Source organism: Tarenaya hassleriana, unplaced genomic scaffold, assembly GCF_000463585.1.
Source record: "Tarenaya hassleriana unplaced genomic scaffold, ASM46358v1 Cleome611, whole genome shotgun sequence".
Classification (NCBI taxonomy): Eukaryota; Viridiplantae; Streptophyta; class Magnoliopsida; order Brassicales; family Cleomaceae; genus Tarenaya; species Tarenaya hassleriana.
The window spans coordinates 1-21,001 of NW_010968620.1; the positions used below are offsets into that span (position 1 = coordinate 1).

Here is a 21,001-nt window from a genome sequence, read left to right on the forward strand (position 1 = left end):
TCTACACTTTTTGTTTCACTTTTCAGGCCGGGGATAGGTGCTTTCTTCACATTGGTAATAAAAATGAGACCAGAGAGTTCTGTTCGATTCACAGATCATCAAAGTCCACCGATGCTAGTATTTTATGAAGTGTGTTCTTACAGTCTCTCTGTGGAACAGGTCATTGGTGAGAACAATCTAATAATGGGTTCTTGCCATGTATTGCTCATGATTGCAAGATCGGTGACAACAACATATCTGCCAACAATACTCTTCTTGCAGGCCATGTGGTCGTAGAGGTAATATTAACTATACACACACAGCAGGAGCCACTGTGGTTCACCAGTTTTGCCACATTGGTTCTTTCTCTTGCATCAGTGGTGGTTCAGTGGTATGTCCTTTCTCAGAGCTCTCAGTTGCAATGTGCCTTTCCTCACACAACGGGAACTCTTATCGGGTTTTCTGCATAAAAAGTGGAATGCAAAGCTCCGGGTTTTTTCTTGTTGTCTGAATTATAGGCTTCACAAGATGTGCCAAAGTACATGATGGTGACCGGAGAAAGAGCAGAAATTCGGGGTCTGAAAGTACGTATTGGTTTGAAGAAGGGTGATTTTCTTAGAATATCTATAAGGTTCCTTAAAACTCGTCAATGTGATATGAACTACAAAATTCATCAAAATAAGAAGTTTAATTTTATAAATATATCATCGAATTTTAAACTCATAAAATTTTTACATGCTAGAAATACATAATATCCATGCTATAGAAAATATCCAGTTTATCAAAGACAAGAATTGTCGTGGTGATGATGGTAACGCAAAATGGAAGACGGTACACTCGAATGAGATAAAATAATATACTAAATTTCTCGATACAGTATAACAATAATTATATCTAATAACTAAATTTTGTCTTTGTGATAGAAAAATAAGGAATATTTTTACAATTAATGAGGATTGAGGAGAAAACTAGAAAACAAAATATTTCGGACTCCGTGTTCGGCATCGAGGCTTCCGACGTTCTTCAAGATAATGTCGTAACACTAACACATATATATAATATTTTTATAAAATGTTCGGCCCATTTCCTTGGGCTTCCTTCTTTTCTTCTTACACTTCGTTCTAGGGTTCGTATCAGAACTCAGAAGCAAAGCAGATTTGCCATTTCATGTATTTTGTGGCACGCTAACAAATTTCCTCTCTGTTCGTTCTGAACCTTCACGATGTCGCCGATGGTTCGGAGAGTGGCTGCCGTTGCATTGTCTTCTGCATCATGCTTCATTCGTACTCCTCTCTCACACAAAGGTATTTCCGATGCAGTCTTACGTTGTTCCTCTGCTTTATGTTGTCGGAGACTGGCTTATTCTGGTGTCGGAGACAGCGATATGTCGTTCAGAGAGAGATTGAGACGTGGGTTTGCTGATAGTAATGTCGACGAAGCTGTTGCTTTGTTCCATCAGATGGCTCGGTCTCGCCCCCTCCCTTCAATTATCGATTTCAATATGTTATTGAGTGCCATCGCCAGGATGAAACGGTATGATGTTGTGATTTTGCTTTGCAAATCAATGGAATTGCTCGGGATTTCACATGATTTGTGCACCTTCAATATTCTGTTAATTTCTTTCTGTCGCTCACGTCAAGCGGTCTTAGGATTTTCGGTGTTGGGACAGATCATGAAGTTGGGTTACGAACCTAGTGCTGTCACATTCAACACCCTGATCAATGGGTTCTGCATCCTAGGTGAAGTTTCCGCAGCTTTAGGCTTGATGGAGCGAATGGTGGATGCGGGACTTCAACCTGATGTCGTAACATTTAACACTGTCGTCAACGGACTTTGTCTCAAGGGTAGAATTCATGAGGCAGTAACTTTGACAGAGCAGATGGTAGAAAAAGGCTCTCAACCCGATACTGTTACTTATAACACCATTTTGAATGGGATTTGCAAGCTAGGGGATTCTACTTTAGCTTTGGATTTGGTCAAGACGATGGAGGAAAGGTGCACGATGGTCACCGTCGTAACATATAATACGATTATCGATTGTCTTTGCAAATCTGGGAACATTGACGATGCGTTGGGCGTTTTTAGTAACATGAATGGTCGAGGAGTTGTATCGAATGTTATTACGTATAACACTTTGATTAATGGCCTCTGCAGTTCAGGCAGATGGAACGACGCCTCACAATTTTTGAAGGATATGATCAGAAGGAAAATCATGCCCGATGTTGTTACTTTCTCCGGATTAATCGATAAATTCATTAAAGAGGGGATGTGTCTAGAGGCTAAAGAACTGTTCGAGCTGATGCTCCAAAGAGGTTTGGTTCCAGATACGATCACTTATACTTCACTGATTGATGGGTTTTGCATGCAGAATCGCCTTGATGAAGCAAGACAAATGTTTGATTCTATGGTTACCATGGGATGTTTTCCAAATGTAGTGACGTTTGGTGCTCTCATAAATGGATACTGCAAGTCTGGTAGGGTCGATAAGGGTCTCGGACTCTTTAGCGAGATGTCTCGAAGAGGGGTGGCTGCTAATAACATAATTTACAATTCTCTCATTCAAGGATCTTGCCAGACAGGCAACCTTGATGCCGCCCATACGCTTTTCTTCGAGATGCAATGTCATGGTCCACTTCCTGATCTAATCACTCACACGATTTTTCTTGATGGACTATGTAAAAATGGAAAACTGGATGAAGCATTGGATTTATGCAGCAAGATGGAAAAGGATGGGATGAGCCTTGATATAGTTGTATATAGTATTTTCATTCATGGCATGTGTAAGGCGGAAAAGGTTGACGAGGCATTGCAATTGTTTAATTTGCTTTCGGATAAAGGGATGGAACCAAATGTGATAACATATAATACGATGATTTCGGGACTCTGTCAGAGAGGTTTATTTGGTGAAGCCGAGAAGTTATTTAGTGAGATGAAAGAGACTGGTTGTTTGCCGAATGATCGTACATACAACACATTGATCCAGGGTTATCTAAATCAGGGATACACGGTAAAGGGTATCAAACTTATAAAAGAAAAGAAGAGATGTGGGTTCTCTGGAGATGCGTCAACGATAAAGATTGTGGTAGATATGCTATGTGACGGTAGGTTGGACAAAGAGTTTTTGGGTTCTCTTTGATAACGGACCTTGCTTCCTGTGATGGCAATCATCTGAGTACGAGGTGAGTTGTTTTTTTCTGGCCTACAGATTTGGATGTGTTAGTTTGGATTTGGATATCAAATGCGTTGAGACCTTCAAGGAGCTCCAATCTGATCGTTCTTTGGATGATTTGCAGACAGCCCGGTAAGGTTATGAGGAAAGATGAGATGGAGTGCCAACTTCATCTTTGATGCAGAAGTCAACTTAACAAAGTCTTCTTGCTGAGGAAGACATCACAATAAGGTTGGCATGAAACCTACTCTGGTTGCATCAATCATTCTACATGTTTGTCTCATGATGAAGCTGAATTTAAAAGGTAACGTCTGTTCTGTTTTTCATCGTTTGGTCCAAATGAAAAGAAAACATTTGTAATGTAATTTCTGAAATAGATCTGTTCCTTACCATATGGTCTCCTGTTTAATCATATGGGCTACTTCAAAATCGTTCCATCCTATTCCTATTCTTAGCTTTATTTTCTTATTTTATGATATTGTTGAGATAAAATTGTGCTAGACATGCATTTGATTTGAATTCAGCGAGTAAGAGTGTGTTCCTTTCTGGTAAGGGACAATCGCAATGGATCTGATCACTTCATCATGTCTTCTTTTTGGTGACTTAGAGGAAGTCAACTTCTTGCTGTAGAAAACATCATCACACATAGGGTTTGCATGAGATCACCGCTCCTGAATTACAAATAATGGCTTTGTATCAATAAAACCATCAAAATTTATGCTAATTAAATTGTCGTTTCAAAAGGATTCCTTCACGTAAAATAAAACTAAATATCATGCAATTGTTTTTTGCAATGTCCTATGGAGTTTAGAATCAATGCCCAAATAAGTCTACTTAAAAGGCCCAATGGATGTAATATATATATATATAAATTGCAACTCTTTTTGGTTTGCATTAATATCCAAACAAAGTATCATAAGCTTTTAATTTCCATATTTTTGTCTTTCAATGTGTAAGAGGAGATTTAACTAACAGAGACAAACCGGTCTTCCTGTTGCGTTGGGTTTGATCTGCTTATCCTTCAGTTAACGCTCTTATGGGGTCGATGATGCATTGGTCCGATCTGACACCAACTAAAACTCGTCTCTTGGTCCCGACAGCCGCCGTGATTGCCGAAACTTGGTGGATGAGTGTTAATAAACAGCAAACCCAACCCATTAAATGGAAAAATGGATGTTTCGGTTGGTCCGTTTTGTACTATTGGTTCTTCGGCAAAGCTGGGCGATGGATGCAAACTATATCCTTCTAGCCACATCTTTGGGAACACAAAATTGGGGGATTCTTGCGTCCTTATGACGTAGGCCGGTTTTGCTCTTCTGACCGGTGGTATATGGTATTTCCTCTCAATTTTTTAACGTTGTTCTGGTGTGTGTGTGTATATGCCTTGATTTTTGTCAGCCAGTGGTGCTGTTGTTGATGATGATGATCTCCCCGAGTTATAAGGTATATCAACGTTATTGGTCGCCATGCTGTGGTTGGTCTTAAATGCCAAGACATGAAATACAAGGTGATCAGAAAATGATAACTTGTCATATTCCGTGTTACGGGTACTCTGCTTAAGAGTTGAGACCAATTCAAAAGCCTGTGTACTGATCTGGAGTCTGCACGTTTTGTTTTACTTTTCAGGCCGGGGATAATTGCTTTCTTCACATTGGTAATAACAATGAGATCAGAGAGTTCTGTTCGATTCACAGATTATCAAAGTCCACCGATGCTGGTTATTGACCGATATGAGCAAAATATCTAGTCTTTATGAAGTGTGTTCTTACAGTCTCTTTGTGGAACAGTTCATTGGTGAGAACAATCTAATAATGGGTTCTTGCCATGTATTGCTCATGATTGCAAGATCGGTGACAACAACATATCTGCCAACAATACTCTTCTTGCAGGCCATGTGGTCGTAGAGGTAATACTAATGATACTACTTGAATGGCATGGTTTTTATTCGGATCTGTATCTATGTAATTTATCGCCAAATTTAAGCTGTTGCTGCTGAAAAATGCAGGACTATACACACAGCAAAAGCCACTGTGGTTCACCAGTTTTGCCACGTTGCTACTTGAATGGCATGATTATTTAGAGATGTTGCAGGAACAAGGCAGAGATCAGTACGGAGTTCCCGTGGTGCGGGAAATGCAGTCAATCTGGGATTCTTTCTCTGAAAACCGTTGTGGGATCTACAAGTTGAGGCAGTGGTCGGGTTCTTGAGTATCACTGCCTAGTCTTCTCTCCCTTGTTTTGTTGTATATGGACCTCTTCGATGTGTGTTCAATCACAAACAATGGCTGAAGCTACCTTTAATAGAATTTTTGCTTTGGTACCAAAAAGTACATATTGGTTTGAAGAAGGGTGAAATCTCTTGCAAAACATGTTCTCTTCGGGAGCATCTAAAGATACTACTTTGGTATTAAACAAAAGAGAAAAAAAAAACACTAAACTCTCAAATTTTGACAAAAACTTTTTATTTTATCAAGGGAAAAACTCCTAAAAATTTCTGGAAAAAAATTCCTGAACTTGTGAGGATGCCAAATAATTCCTGATCTTGCAAAAAGTGTCTCAATAAATCCTAATCTTGTTAAAAAGTGTCATATTAGTCCTTCGAAAAAAACTGATTATAATAATATGATTCTATATCCAACGTGGGAGGTGACATGATACGATACGCGAACTGATAAGTTTCTTTATTGTTAGTGTTAGGGTTTTGTTTTTAGTTTTTTTTTGGGTAGTTGTTGGAATTCTTAGCCCTTTTGTAAGGAGCCAATGGACTTGTGGGAAAGATATGTGAATTAACTAAATTATCATCCCATTGGTATCTAAAAATTTTGTTTGCTTTATAAAGTAGATGTGATGATGCTAAGAGAAGTGGAGCCCTTAACCAAAAGAAAACATACTAGCATCTTTTAAAATATGTCACAATTTTCAACCTTTTTTTTAAAATTAAAAAACAGGAAATTATTAAAAAAAATGATGAAAAAAAACGTCTATGGAGGAATCTAGAGTCATAGGAATATAGGGTCTTGGCCTCTCTTGGTTTATGTTTAGTTGTTTCCCAAATTGAAATAAAATGAGCATTAGAACACAAGTGTCCAATGTCTCATATGTCTTAATGGCCCAAATTTGATGCAACATGCAAACGAACCAATCTAAGTTATCCATAACTATAATGTTCATATATAGATGAAGAATTTAAGATGATTCGAATTCCCAACATTAAGATGAGGTCAGTATTTAACCAACTTATATGGGGTTTCTCCCATGTGATCCTACATTGTTTCCATTCAAGTGAAATTTAGTCTTTCATTTGTGCTCTTAGGGTTAAACCACCCACACCCCTCGTTCTTATTATTTCCCATTACTAAATTAAATTCGACTTTGTAATTGTTTTCCTTCCGAATATATAGCTTGACGAACACAATTACTGATTATATATAATATCGTAGATGATCGGATTCATATATTCCACTATTATTGACCTTTTTCGATATTGCAGAGGGAATGAAGGAGACGAAAAAAGAACTTTAGGAATTTTCTCAGTGTATTGCAAAACTGCGTTGTACATCATGTATATATACCAAACGAATTAAGGAATCAATTTGCAAGAAAACAAACCTATCCTATAAAGGCTATATAGAGCCTTGCAATCTGTCTGCTAAACCAGAGACTGAAAAGCTGAGCATAACCAAACCATAACCGAAAGAGCTTAACCGATAATAATCTTAATTCTTTGTTCTTTTTTTATTTGAAACAATACGGGTACCATATAATATTTTTAAGATGCCGATTAGATGTTTATATTCAATGGTTTAGGGTCTAAAAACAGTTCAAGGTAAGTACATTCCGTATGTTAGGTTTCACAAATTAACGTATTTTCTTCCATTCTTTTACGTCTTTTGGTATTTCATTCGTAGATGCACCATTCCATATCTTAGTAGCCTTAATAAAAAAAAAAATGAAGTAGTTCGATTATCATTTTTTTCTTGCTCCTTTAATGTTTTAATCATGTCAATTTCTCACTACAAAAAATAAAAAAATAAAATAAAAATAAAATTTTGACATGCCTACTTCTTTGTCGTAATAAAATATCCAACTAATTTTTTTTTGGTGGTTGGTTGGATGGTTATGTGACATTTTCATTTGTTTCTCAACATCATCACATAATTTTGACATGCCTACTTCTTTGTCGGACAACAAATATTTCACGATTATGACGCATCATTTTCATTTGTTTCTCAGCATCATCACATAATTTAGTAAATATTATATCAAATTCTCGGGTCTGATATTCGAAAATTTGAGTGTATAAGATTTTGGAACCGAATAGTTTGAAGTTCTGGAATCTGATTTTGAATTTTATTGTTAACTGTATAAGACGCTAACCACATTTGCAATTTCATGTATTTCGGCATACTAACAAATCTCCTCTTTCCTTAAAGCTGTTCTAGGTTTCTCTCTGTTCTTTCTGAAGCTTCACGATGTCGCCGATGGTTCGGAGAGTGGCTGTCGTTGCATTTTCTTCTTCTGCATCATGTTTCATTCGTACTCCTCTCTCTCACAGAGGTATTCCCGACACAGTCTTACGTTGTTCCTCTGCTTTATGTTGTCGGAGGTTGGCTTATTCTGGTGTTGGAGACAGCGATATGTCGTTCAGAGAGAGACTGAAATGTGGGTTTGCTGATAGTACTGTCGATGAAGCTGTTGCTTTGTTCCAGCAGATGGTTCAGTCTCGCCCCCTCCCTTCAATTATCGATTTCAGTATGTTATTGAGTGCCATAGTCAAGATGAAACGATATGATGTTGTGATTTCGCTTTGTCATCAAATGGAATTGCTCGGGATTTCACATAATCTCTACACTTTGAACATTCTGATCAACTGTTTCATTCGCTCACATCAAGCAGTCTTAGGATTTTCGGTTTTGGGTAAGATCATGAAGTTGGGTTACAAGCCTAATACTGTCACATTCAACACCATAATCAATGGGTTCTGCATCGGAGGTGAAGTTTCTGCAGCTTTAGACTTGATGGAGCGAATGGTGGACGCGGGACTTCAATCTAATGTCATAACATTTAACACCGTCGTCAACGGACTTTGTCTCAAGGGTAGAATTCACGAGGCAGTAACTTTGATTGAGCGGATGGTAGAGAAAGGCTCTGAACCCAATATTGTTACATATAACACGATTTTAAACGGCATTTGCAAGCTAGGGGATTCTGCTTTAGCTTTGAATTTGATCAAGAAGATGGAGGAAAGATGCATGATGGTCGACGTCGTAACTTATACTACGATTATCGATTGTCTTTGTAAATGTGGGAATGTGGATGATGCGTTGGGCGTTTTTAGTAAGATGGATGATCGAGGAGTTTCATTAGATGTTGTTACCTATAACACTTTGATAAACGTCCTCGCGATTATTGAAGGATATGATCAGAAGGAAAATCATGCCCAATGTTGCTACTTTTACCGGATTAATCGATAATTTCATCAAAGAGGGGATGTTTCTAGAGGCTAAAGAACTGTTCGAGCTGATGCTCCAAAGAGGTTTGGTTCCAAATACGATCACTTATACTTCACTTATTTACGGGTTTTGCATGCAAAAACGCCTTGTTGAAGCCAGACAAATATTTGATTCTATGGTTACCAAGGGATGTTTTCTAAATGTAGTGACATTTGGTGCTCTCATAAATGGATACTGCAAGTCTGGTAAGCTTGATGAGGGTCTCGAGCTCTTTAGTCAGATGTCTCGAAGAGGGGTGATTGCTAATAACATAATTTACAATTCTCTCATTCAAGGATTTTGTAAGGCAGATAACCTTGATGGCGCCCAGACGCTTTTCTTCGAGATGCAATGTCATGGTCCACATCCCGATCTAATAACTTACGTGATTTTACTTGATGGGTTGTGTAAAAATGGAAAGCTTGAAGAGGCATTGGAATTATATAACAAGATGGAAAAGAATGGGATGAGCCTCAATGTATTTGTACACAATGTTATCATTCATGGGTTATGCATGGCTGAGAAGATTGATGAGGCATTGCAGTTGTTTAATATGCCTTTCAGATAAAGGGATGGAAACCAAATGTGATAACATATACTACGATGATTTCGGGGCTTTTGTGGTGGAAGAGGTTTATTTGGTGAAGCCGAGAAGCTATTTCAGGAGATGAGAGACGCAGGTTGTTCGCCGGATGACCGTACATACATTGCATTGATCGCACATACTAGGTTTCCTCTTGTTTGACCCAATGAAAGATAGATCTAATATTGTTTTTTTTCTTTCTTGTAAAGAGCAAGATAAGAGTTTATATTCAGAATTGATGCAAATCATACTGTCATTTCAAAAGTATTTATTTATGTAAATAAGAAGCCTTAAAATTCTAAAAAACCAAGTATCATCATGCAATTGTTTTTTTTTAAAAAAAAAATTCCTATGGGAGTTTAGAATCAATGCATAAAAGCGGTAGGAAGATTAAAAATTGCAACTCTTTTTCCTTGTCATATTTTTGTTTTCCAGTGGTAATTTGTAATTTCAACATTAAGTTTGGAGAGATTGAAAAATCATACATTTCGCATCGAATGTAATACGTCGTAACCAGAATCCAAAATCTCATAAAATAAGCTTTCGTTTTCCTAAATTAAGACAATAGTTATATATAAATAAACTTAAATTATTCTCACGTCGGTCAGTATTATAATTATTCTGATTATTGTTCTTGGCGGGGTTTCGCTTAAATTCTTATAATGCCAACTGGCAGACAGAGTCTCTCTCATGTTTTAACATAAATGAAAATAAATTACGAAAATTTGCATTAAATTTAACTTTGCTGAGCTTATAAAATCTTCGGCCCATTTCCTTCGGCCTTTAGCTCCAAACGGTTTGGGCTTCCTTCTTCTCACCCTTCGTTCTAGGGTTCGTATCAGAAGCAAAGCAGATTTTGCCATTTCATGTATTTCGGCACACTAACAGACTTCTTCTTTCCTCAAATCTGTTCTAGGTTTCTCTCTGTTCGTTCCTCAGCTTCACGATGTCGCCGATGGTTCGGAGAGTGGCCGCCGTTGCATTTTCTTCTTCTGCATCATGTTTCATTCGTACTCCTCTCTCTCACAGAGGTATTCCCGACACAGTCTTACGTTGTTACTCTGTTTTATGTTGTCGGAGGTTGGCTTATTCTGGTGTTAGAGACAACGATATGTCGTTCAGAGAGAGATTGAGATGTGGGTTTGCTGACAGTAATGTCCACGAAGCTGTTGCTTTGTTCCATCAGATGGTCCGGTCTCGCCCCCTCCCTTCAATTATCGATTTCAACATGTTGTTGAGTGCCATCGCCAAGATGAAACGGTATGATGTTGTGATTTCGCTGTGCAAATCAATGGAATTGGTCGGGGTTTCACATGATCTCTACACTTTGAGCATTCTGATCAATTCTTTTTGTCGCTCACGTCAAGCGGTCTTAGGATTTTCGGTTTTTGGAAAGATCATAAAGTCGGGTTACGAGCCTGATACTATCACATTCAACACCCTGATCAATGGGTTCTGCATCCTAGGTGAAGCTTCCGTAGCTTTAGACTTGATGGAGAGAATGGTGGAGGCGGGACTTCAGCCTGATGTCGTAACATTTAACACTGTCGTCAACGGATTTTGTCTCAAGGGCAGAATTCATGAGGCAGTAAGTTTGACTGAGCGGATGGTAGAGAAAGGCTGTCACCCCAATACTTTTACATACAACACCATTTTGAACGGCATTTGCAAGATAGGGGATTCTGCTTTAGCTCTAGATTTGGTCAAGAAGATGGAGGAAAGGTGCACGGTGGTCGATGTCGTAACTTATAATACGATTATCGATTGTCTTTGCAAATCTGGGAACATAGACGATGCGTTGGGCGTTTTCAGTAAGATGGATGATCGAGGAGTTGTATCGGATGTTATTAGCTATAACACTTTGATAAACGGGCTCTGTAGTTTAGGTAGATGGAACGACGCCTTGCGATTACTAAAGGATATGATGAGAAGAAAAATCATGCCCGATGTCGTTACTTTCAACGGATTAATCGATAAATTCATTAAAGAGGGCATGTTTCTGGAGGCTAAAGAACTGTACGAACAGATGCTCCAGAGAGGTTTGGTTCCAAACACGGTCACTTATAATTCACTGATTGATGGGTTTTGCATGCAGAACCGTCTTGATGAAGCAAGACAAGTGTTTGATTCTATGGTTACCAAGGGATGTTTTCCAAATGTAGTGACGTTTGGTGCTCTCATAAATGGATATTGCAAGTCTGGTAGGGTCGATAAGGGTCTCGAGCTCTTGAGTGAGATGTCTCAAAGAGGGGTGACTGCTAATAACATAATTTACAACTCTCTCATTCAAGGATTTTGCCAGGCAGGCAACATTGATGCCGCTCAGACGCTTTTCTTCGAGATGCAGCGTCGCGGTCCACATCCTGATCTAATAACTCACACGATTTTGCTTGATGGGCTGTGTAAAAATGGAAAACTTGAAGAGGCATTGGAATTATATGACAAGATGGAAAAGGATGGGATGAGCCTAAATATAGTTGTACACACCGTTATCATTCATGGCATGTGCAAGGCGAAAAAGATTGATGAGGCATTGCAGTTGTTTAATCTGCTTTCGGATAAAGGGGTGGAACCAAATGTGATAACATATAATATGATGATTTCGGGACTATGTTGGAGAGGTTTATTTGGTGAAGCCGAGAAGTTATTTAGTGAGATGAAAGAGACTGGTTGTATGCCGAATGATCGTACATACAACGCATTGATCCAGGGTTATCTAAAACACGGATACACGTTAAAGGGTATCAAACTTATAAAAGAAAAGAAGAGATGCGGGTTCTCTGCAGATGCGTCAACGATAAAGATTGTGGTAGATATGCTATGTGACGGTAGGTTGGGCCAAGAGTTTTTGGATTCTCTTTGATAACGGGGCCTTGCTTCCTGTGATGGCAATCGTCTGAGTAGGAGGTGGGTTGTTTTTTCTGGCCTATAGATTTGGATTTGGATATCAAATGCGTTGAGACCTTCAAGGAGTTCCAATCTGATCGTTCTTTGGATGATTTGCAGACAGCCCGGTAAGGTTATGATGAAAGATGAGGTGGAGTGTCAACTTCGTCTTTGATACAAAAGTCAGCTTATCAAAGTCTTCTTGCTGAGGAAAACGTCACAATAAGGTTACCATGAAACCTACTCTGGTTGCATCAATCATTCTAATGTCTGTTCTGTCTCTTATCACTTCCTCATGTTTGCTTGGCGTGAAAATGGATAATAGAATCGCATGTTGTTTCTCCCCCTCAATTAAAATTTATAAAACCTGGGCCTATAGTTGGTAGAAAAATATAAGAATTTTATGCCATATTTAATGACAACAACATCAACGGCCCATTAACTACCATGTTGATTATGCTATTGAATCGCACTTAAAATATCTAACAATATTTGTAATCATCGAATTTAAATTTAAATTTAAATTTAATTCTAGCAAGCTCGTAACCTGCTCTCTATTTGATGATTTCACAGATCTCAATTGTCAAACTCGCAACATAACGACCAAAGCGACTTGTGTCATATTTTTGCTCAACTAAACCTTTTAAAATAACGAAAGTCAAAACATTTAATAATAACTGAACGATAACATAATATAAATGGCAAACATTAAATAGTAAGAACTATTAACACCGCATTAATACAAAATAAAAATCACACCACGCAAATCATTAAAGCTTTTGAAAAATGATCAATGAACCCCATTGGCATTGTACCCCCACCATCCATAAAAATAGTAACTTTTTTTTAAAATGTCTGCTTATGTGTCTTAGTTTCACTGAATAATTCTCACTTTTAATCATTTCCAATTTTATCACATTACCTCAATCTTCTTATTAAATGATATCAAACGATCCATAAAATTAAACTCAAACCCAAAATATAGATGATGCACTTGTGGTTTTGTTTTTAGTTTTTTTTTTTTTTTTTTGTAGTTGTTGGAATTCTTAGCCCTTTTGTAAGGAGCCAATGATGCACTTGTGGGAAAGATATGTGAATTAACTAAATTATCATCCCATTGGTATCTAAAATTTTTGTTTGCTTTATAAAGTCGATGTGATGATGCTAAGAGAAGTGGAGCCCTTAACCAAAAGAAAACATACAAATTTCAACCTTTTTTTATATTAAAAATAGAAAATTATTTAAAAAAACGTCTATGGAGGAATCTAGGGTTCTAGGAATATAGGGTCTTGGCCTCTCTTGGTTTATATTTGGTGGTTTCCCAAATTGAAATAAAATGAGCATTAGAACACTAAGTGTCCAATGTCTCATATGTCTTAATGGCCCAAATTTGATACAACATGGCTTTCATGGATTTTTGTTTGTCCTTCACTAATGTTCCTCTAAGATAAATTGCCTTTTTTTTAAATAAAAAAAAAATCAAGTGTCCTACATTGTTTCCATTCGAGTGAAATTAAGTTCTCCATTTTTTTACCAAAAAAAAAAGTTTTCCATTTGTGCTGTAAGGATTAAACCTCCCACATCATTCATTCTTATTATTTACCATTACTAAATTAAATACTACTTCATAATTGTTTTCCTTCACAATATATAGTTTGACAAACACAATTACTGATTATATTTAATATCATATATGATCGGATTCATATAGTTTACTATTTATCTTAATTCTTTTTTCTTGAAACGACACGGGTACCGTATAATATTTAAAAAATGGGAAACGATGTTTAGCAAACCGATTAGATGTTTATATTCAATGGTTTAGGGTCTAAAAAGTGTTCAAGGTAAGTACATTCCGTATGTCAGGTTTCATAAATTAACGTATTTTCCTCCATTCTTTTACGTCGTTTGGTATTTCATTCGTAGATGCACCATTCCATATCTTAGTAGCCTTAATATATAAAAAAATTTGAAGTAGTTTTAGTCATGTCAATTTCTCACTACAAAAAATAAAAAAAAATAATCATAAAAAAAAAATAAAAATTTGACATGTCTACTTCTTTTGTCGGAATAAAATATCCAACTAATTTGTTTTGGTGGTTGGGTGGATGGTTATGTGACACGTGGCATAATGTTGCCGAACCAATGATTTGCTTTGGTTAAAAGCCAATGGATGAAGCATCGTTAGTTTCCTTTTACATGCAATGGCCCTCTCACCAAATAAATAAGCCTTAACGTAATGTTTTTCAATCATTATATTTCAATTTTTCCCACCTTAACCTCCATTTCCTTTTGTGTGCGATTGTTGTCCATTTCACGATTATGACGCATCATTTCATTTGTTTCTCAACATCATCACATAATTTAGTAAATATTGTATCAAATTCTCGGGTCGGATATTCAAAAAATTGAGAGTATAAGATTTTGGAACCGAATAGTTTGGATTGTAAGTTCTCGAATGAATTTTATTGTTAGCTGTTAATTCAAATATTCAGATATCCATAGATAGAATAGTATATAAAATTTTTCGGATTACAAGAAGACTCCGTGATTTGCATCGTCGAAGCTTTCAACATTCTTCACCATTAATGTCCTAACACTGAGATATATATATATATATATACACTTGACAAAAATACACTGATATATAAATATATATGTATATATGTTTTGTAAATATGGGATTGGTTGAAATTGAAAGCATTTAGGGCCCATTTCCTTCGGCCTTTAGCTCCAAAGGATTTGGGCTTCCTTCTTCTTACACTTCGTTCTAGGGTTCGTATAAGAAGCTAAGCACATTTGCAATTTCATGTATTTCGGCATACTAACAAATCTCCTCTTTCCTTAAAGCTGTTCTAGGTTTCTCCCTGTTCGTTCTGAAGCTTCACGATGTCGCCGATAGTTCGGAGAGTGGCTGCCGTTGCATTGTCTTCTGCATCATGCTTCGTTCGTACTCCTCTCTCTCACAGAGGTATTTCCGATGCAGTCTTACGTTGTTCCTCTGTTTTATGCTGTCGGAGAATGGCTTACTCTAGTGTTAGAGACAGCGATATGTCGTTCAGAGAGAGATTGAGATGTGGGTTTGCTGACAGTAATGTCCACGAAGCTGTTGCTTTGTTCCATCAGATGGTTCGGTCTCGCCCCCTCCCTTCTATTATCGATTTCAACATGCTGTTGACTGCCATCGCCAAGATGAAACGGTATGATGTTGTGATTTCGCTTTTCAAATCAATGGAATTGGTCGGGGTTTCACACAATCTCTACACTTTGAGCATTCTGATCAACTGTTTCTGTCGCATACGTCAAGCGGTCTTAGGATTTTCAATTTTTGGAAAGATCATGAAGTCGGGTTACGAGCCTAGCGGTGTCACATTCAACACTCTGATCAATGGGTTCTGCATCCTAGGTGAAGTTTCCGCAGCTTTAGACTTGATGGAGCGAATGGTGGATGCAGGACTTCAGCCTGATGTCATTACCTATAGCACTGTGATAAACGGATTTTGTCTCAAGGGTAGAATTCACGAGGCAGTAACTTTGACTGAGCGGATGGTAGAGAAAGGCTGTCACCCCGATAGTCGTACATATAACACCATTTTGAATGGTATTTGCAAGCTAGGGGATTCTGCTTTAGCTCTGGATTTGATCAAGAAGATGGAGGAAAGGTGCACGGTGGTCACTGTCGTAACATATAATACGATTATCGATTGTCTTTGCAAATCTGGGAACATCGACAATGCGTTGAACGTCTTTAGTAAGATGGATGATCGAGGAGTTTTATCAGATGTCATTACCTATAACACTTTGGTTAATGGCATGTGTAGTTTAGGCAGATGGAACGATGCCTCGCGATTACTGAAGGATATGATGAGAAGAAAAATCATGCCAAATGTAGTTACTTTCAACGGATTAATCGATAAATTCATTAAAGAGGGGATGTTTCTAGAGTCTAAAGAACTGTACGAACAGATGCTCCAGAGAGGTTTGGTACCGAATACGGTCACTTATAGTTCTCTTATTGATGGGTTTTGCATGCAGAATCGTCTTGATGAAGCAAGACAAGTGTTTGATTCTATGGTTACCAAGGGATGTTTTCCAAATGTAGTGACATTTGGTGCTCTCATAAATGGATACTGCAAGTCTGGTAGGGTTGATAAGGGTCTCGAGCTCTTTAGTGAGATGTCTCGAAGAGGGGTGACTGCTAATAACAGAATTTACAACTCTCTCATTCAAGGATTTTGCCTGGCAGGCAACATTGATGCCGCCCAGACACTTTTCTTCGAGATGCAGCGTCGTAGTCCATATCCTGATCTAATAACTCACAATATTTTGCTTGATGGGCTATGTAAAAATGGAAAACTTGAAGAGGCATTGGAATTGTGCAGCAAGATGGAAAAGGATGGGATGAGCCTTGATATAGTTGTACACAATATTATCATTCATGGCATGTGCAAGGCGAAAAAGATTGATGAGGCATTGCAGTTGTTTAATCTGCTTTCGGATAAAGGGGTGGAACCAAATGTGATAACATATAGTACGATGATTTCGGGACTATGTTGGAGAGGTTTATTTGGGGAAGCCGAGAAGTTATTTAGTGAGATGAAAGAGACTGGTTGTATGCCGAATGATCGTACATACAACGCATTGATCCAGGGTTATCTAAAACACGGATACACGTTAAAGGGTATCAAACTTATAAAAGAAAAGAAGAGATGCGGGTTCTCTGCAGATGCGTCAACGATAAAGATTGTGGTAGATATGCTATGTGACGGTAGGTTGGGCCAAGAGTTTTTGGATTCTCTTTGATAACGGGGCCTTGCTTCCTGTGATGGCAATCGTCTGAGTAGGAGGTGGGTTGTTTTTTCTGGCCTATAGATTTGGATTTGGATATCAAATGCGTTGAGACCTTCAAGGAGTTCCAATCTGATCGTTCTTTGGATGATTTGCAGACAGCCCGGTAAGGTTATGATGAAAGATGAGGTGGAGTGTCAACTTCGTCTTTGATACAAAAGTCAGCTTATCAAAGTCTTCTTGCTGAGGAAAACGTCACAATAAGGTTACCATGAAACCTACTCTGGTTGCATCAATCATTCTAATGTCTGTTCTGTCTCTTATCACTTCCTCATGTTTGCTTGGCGTGAAAATGGATAATAGAATCGCATGTTGTTTCTCCCCCTCAATTAAAATTTATAAAACCTGGGCCTATAGTTGGTAGAAAAATATAAGAATTTTATGCCATATTTAATGACAACAACATCAACGGCCCATTAACTACCATGTTGATTATGCTATTGAATCGCACTTAAAATATCTAACAATATTTGTAATCATCGAATTTAAATTTAAATTTAATTCTAGCAAGCTCGTAACCTGCTCTCTATTTGATGATTTCACAGATCTCAATTGTCAAACTCGCAACATAACGACCAAAGCGACTTGTGTCATATTTTTGCTCAACTAAACCTTTTAAAATAACGAAAGTCAAAACATTTAATAATAACTGAACGATAACATAATATAAATGGCAAACATTAAATAGTAAGAACTATTAACACCGCATTAATACAAAATAAAAATCACACCACGCAAATCATTAAAGCTTTTGAAAAATGATCAATGACCCCCATGGGCATTGTCCCCCCCCCATCCATAAAAATAGTAACTTTTTTTTAAAATGTCTGCTTATGTGTCTTAGTTTCACTGAATAATTCTCACTTTTAATCATTTCCAATTTTATCACATTACCTCAATCTTCTTATTAAATGATATCAAACGATCCATAAAATTAAACTCAAACCCAAAATATAGATGATGCACTTGTGGTTTTGTTTTTTTTTTTTTTTTTTTTTTTTTGTAGTTGTTGGAATTCTTAGCCCTTTTGTAAGGAGCCAATGATGCACTTGTGGGAAAGATATGTGAATTAACTAAATTATCATCCCATTGGTATCTAAATTTTTGTTTGCTTTATAAAGTAGATGTGATGATGCTAAGAGAAGTGGAGCCCTTAACCAAAAGAAAACATACTAGCATCTTTTAAAATATGTCACAATTTTCAACCTTTTTTTATTAAAAAATAGAAAATTATTAAAAAAAATGAAAAAAAAAACGTCTATGGAGGAATATAGGGTTCTAGGAATATAGGGTCTTGGCCTCTCTTGGTTTATGTTTGGTTGTTTCCCAAATTGAAATAAAATAACCATTAAAACACTAAGTGTCCAATGTCTCATATGTCTTAATGGCCCAAATTTGATGCAACATGGATTTCATGGATTTTTGTATGTCCTTCACTAAAGTGCCTCTAAGATATGTTAACTATTTTTTTTTTAATTCGAGTATATGTATTAAATTTTTTTTATGACATGAGAATCCGCAATTACTATCATTCGGGTACGCCCTAGATAAATCTCCACATCATGTAATAACATGCAAACTGTATGAGAGACGTAAACCAATCTAAGTTATCCATAACTATAATGTTCATATATAGATGAGGAATTTAAGACGATTCGAATTCCCAACATTAAGATGAAATGGTAAGTATTTAAACAACTTATATGGGGTTTCTCCCATGTGATCCTACATTGTTTCCATTCAAGTGAAATTTAGTCTTCCATTTGTGCTCTTACGGTTAAACCACCCACGCCACTCGTTCTTATTATTTCCCATTACTAAATTAAATTCGACTTCGTAATTGTTTTCCTTCAGAATATATAGCTTGACAAACACAATTACTGATTATATATAATATCGTATATGATCGGATTCATATATTCCACTATTATATTGACCTTTTTCGATATTGCAGAGGAAAGAAAGTTTACGAAAAAAGAACTTTAGAAATTTTCTCAGTGTATACAGATCAGAGAAACCGTGAGTAATACATAGCCTTGCAATCTGTCTGCTAAACCAGAGACCGAAAAGCTGAGCATAACCAAACCATAACCGAAAGAGCTTAACCGATAATAATCTTAATTCTTTGTTTTTTTATTTGAAACGATACGGATACTATATAATATTTTTAAGATGCCGATTAGATGTTTATATTCAATGGTTTAGGGTTTAAAAACAGTTCAAGGTAAGTACATTCCGTATGTTAGGTTTCATAAATTAACGTATTTTCCTCCATTCTTTTACTTCTTTTGGTATTTCATTCGTAGATGCACCATTCCATATCTTAGTAGTCTTAATAAAAAAAATGTAGTAGTTCGATTATCATTTTTTTCCTGCTCCTTTGCTGTACTTCTTTTGTCGGAATAAAATATCCAACTAATTTTTTTTGGTGGTTGGTTGGATGGTTATGTCCTAACACTGAGATATATATATATATACACTTGACAAAAATACACTGATATATAAATATATATGTATATATGTTTTGTAAATATGGGAGCAGGTTTGAAAAAGGATTGGTTGAAATTGAAAGCATTTAGGGCCCATTTCCTTCGGCCTTTAGCTCCAAACGATTTGGGCTTTCTTCTTCTTACACTTCGTTCTAGGGTTCGTATAAGAAGCAAAGCAGATTTGCAATTTCATGTATTTCGGCATACTACTAACAAATCTCCTCTTTCCTTAAAGCTGCTCTAGGTTTCTCTCTGTTCGTTCTGAAGCTTCACGATGTCGCCGATGGTTCGGAGAGTGGCTGCCGTTGCATTGTCTTCTGCATCATGCTTCATTCGTACTCCTCTCTCACACAAAGGTATTTCCAATGCAGTCTTACGTTGTTCCTCTGTTTTATGCTGTCGGAGAATGGCTTACTCTAGTGTTAGAGACAGCGATATGTCGTTCAGAGAGAGATTGAGATGTGGGTTTGCTGACAGTAATGTCCACGAAGCTGTTGCTTTGTTCCATCAGATGGTTCGGTCTCGCCCCCTCCCTTCAATTATCGATTTCAACATGCTGTTGAGTGCCATCGCCAAGATGAAACGGTGTGATGTTGTGATTTCGCTTTGCAAATCAATGGAATTGCTCGGGATTTCACATGATTTGTGCACCTTCAATATTCTGATAAATTCTTTCTGTCGCTCACGTCAAGCGGTCTTAGGATTTTCGGTTTTGGGACAGATCATGAAGTTGGGTTACGAACCTAGTGCTGTCACATTCAACACCCTGATCAATGGGTTCTGCATCCTAGGTGAAGTTTCCGCAGCTTTAGGCTTGATGGAGCGAATGGTGGATGCGGGACTTCAACCTGATGTCGTAACATTTAACACTGTCGTTAACGGACTTTGTCTCAAGGGTAGAATTCATGAGGCAGTAACTTTGACAGAGCGGATGGTGGAAAAAGGCTCTCGACCCGATATTGTTACTTATAACACCATTTTGAATGGGATTTGCAAGCTAGGGGATTCTACTTTAGCTTTGGATTTGGTCAAGACGATGGAGGAAAGGTGCACGGTGGTCACTGTCGTAACATATAATACGATTATCGATTGTCTTTGCAAATCTGGGAACATCGACGATGCGTTGGGCGTTTTCAGTAACATGAATGGTCGAGGAATTGTATCGAATGTTATTACGTATAACACTTTGATTAATGGCCTCTGCAGTTCAGGCAGATGGAACGACGCCTCACAATTTTTGGAGGATATGATCAGAAGGAAAATCATGCCCGATGTTGTTACTTTCTCCGGATTAATCGATAAATTCATTAAAGAGGGGATGTGTCTAGAGGCTAAAGAACTGTTCGAGCTGATGCTCCAAAGAGGTTTGGTTCCAGATACGATCACTTATACTTCACTGATTGATGGGTTTTGCATGCAGAATCGCCTTGATGAAGCAAGACAAATACTTCTACATCATGGGTATTAGATACCGGATGTGCCTCACACATTTGTGGAAATGTGCAAGGACTTCGAGGAAGTAGACAATTGGCGAAGGGAGAAGTAGATCTCCACG

At 37.4% G+C, this 21,001-nt stretch overlaps 3 protein-coding genes and 1 long non-coding RNA gene across 14 annotated transcripts in view; all 4 read left to right on the forward strand.

Moving 5' to 3' along the window:
• The first annotated feature begins 8 nt into the window (after positions 1-8).
• LOC104799875 lies at positions 9-487 on the forward strand. The gene is made up of 2 exons (XR_769639.1): positions 9-54; positions 160-487. It is a non-coding gene; the product is annotated as an uncharacterized LOC104799875 (long non-coding RNA).
• Positions 488-1,081: 594 nt separating this feature from the next.
• LOC109115985 (pentatricopeptide repeat-containing protein At3g22470, mitochondrial-like) lies at positions 1,082-5,495 on the forward strand. 6 transcript variants are annotated; one of them, XM_019200868.1, is made up of 5 exons: positions 1,082-3,158; positions 3,273-4,655; positions 4,775-4,905; positions 4,995-5,054; positions 5,154-5,495. In XM_019200868.1, exon 1 carries the CDS (start codon positions 1,202-1,204, stop codon positions 3,113-3,115), a length of 1,914 nt encoding a protein of 637 aa, XP_019056413.1. In that variant the 5' UTR covers positions 1,082-1,201; the 3' UTR covers positions 3,116-3,158; positions 3,273-4,655; positions 4,775-4,905; positions 4,995-5,054; positions 5,154-5,495. The 6 variants fall into 6 exon arrangements, with proteins under 6 accessions (XP_019056413.1, XP_019056411.1, XP_019056410.1 ...); XM_019200866.1 differs by having other exon boundaries at positions 3,273-3,452; positions 4,106-4,655; positions 4,775-5,054; XM_019200865.1 differs by having other exon boundaries at positions 3,273-3,452; positions 4,174-4,655; positions 4,775-5,054.
• A 2,134-nt stretch (positions 5,496-7,629) lies between these two features.
• On the forward strand, positions 7,630-9,208 carry LOC109116075 (pentatricopeptide repeat-containing protein At1g12300, mitochondrial-like). The gene is made up of 2 exons (XM_019200856.1): positions 7,630-8,478; positions 8,564-9,208. The coding sequence occupies exons 1-2, from the start codon at positions 7,630-7,632 to the stop codon at positions 9,206-9,208; spliced, it is 1,494 nt and encodes a 497-aa protein (XP_019056401.1).
• An 860-nt stretch (positions 9,209-10,068) lies between these two features.
• The window catches only part of LOC104799873 (pentatricopeptide repeat-containing protein At3g22470, mitochondrial-like), a 15,285-nt gene continuing 4,352 nt past the window's right edge, over positions 10,069-21,001 (forward strand). For 3 of the 6 annotated variants that reach the window (XM_019200858.1, XM_019200859.1, XM_019200863.1), the window contains exon 1: positions 10,072-10,412. In XM_019200858.1, the coding sequence (XP_019056403.1) occupies positions 10,170-10,412 (243 nt within the window). In that variant the 5' untranslated portion in view covers positions 10,072-10,169. Of the gene's footprint in view, positions 12,131-12,229; positions 12,453-14,978; positions 16,957-17,055; positions 17,163-19,681; positions 19,803-21,001 lie in introns of those variants that run through there. The other 3 variants (XM_019200861.1, XM_019200862.1, XM_010522552.1) reach the window with 2 other exon arrangements.

Excerpts from the sequence above, each read along its gene's own strand:
- LOC109115985 (XM_019200864.1), top strand. The coding sequence starts at position 1,202 with ATGTCGCCGATGGTTCGGAGAGTGGCTGCCGTTGCATTGTCTTCTGCA.
- LOC109116075 (XM_019200856.1), top strand. The coding sequence starts at position 7,630 with ATGGTTCGGAGAGTGGCTGTCGTTGCATTTTCTTCTTCTGCATCATGT. Across the intron at positions 8,479-8,563 it reads ATGTGGATGATGCGTTGGGC|GATATGATCAGAAGGAAAAT; the intron begins GTTTTTAGTAAG and ends CGATTATTGAAG.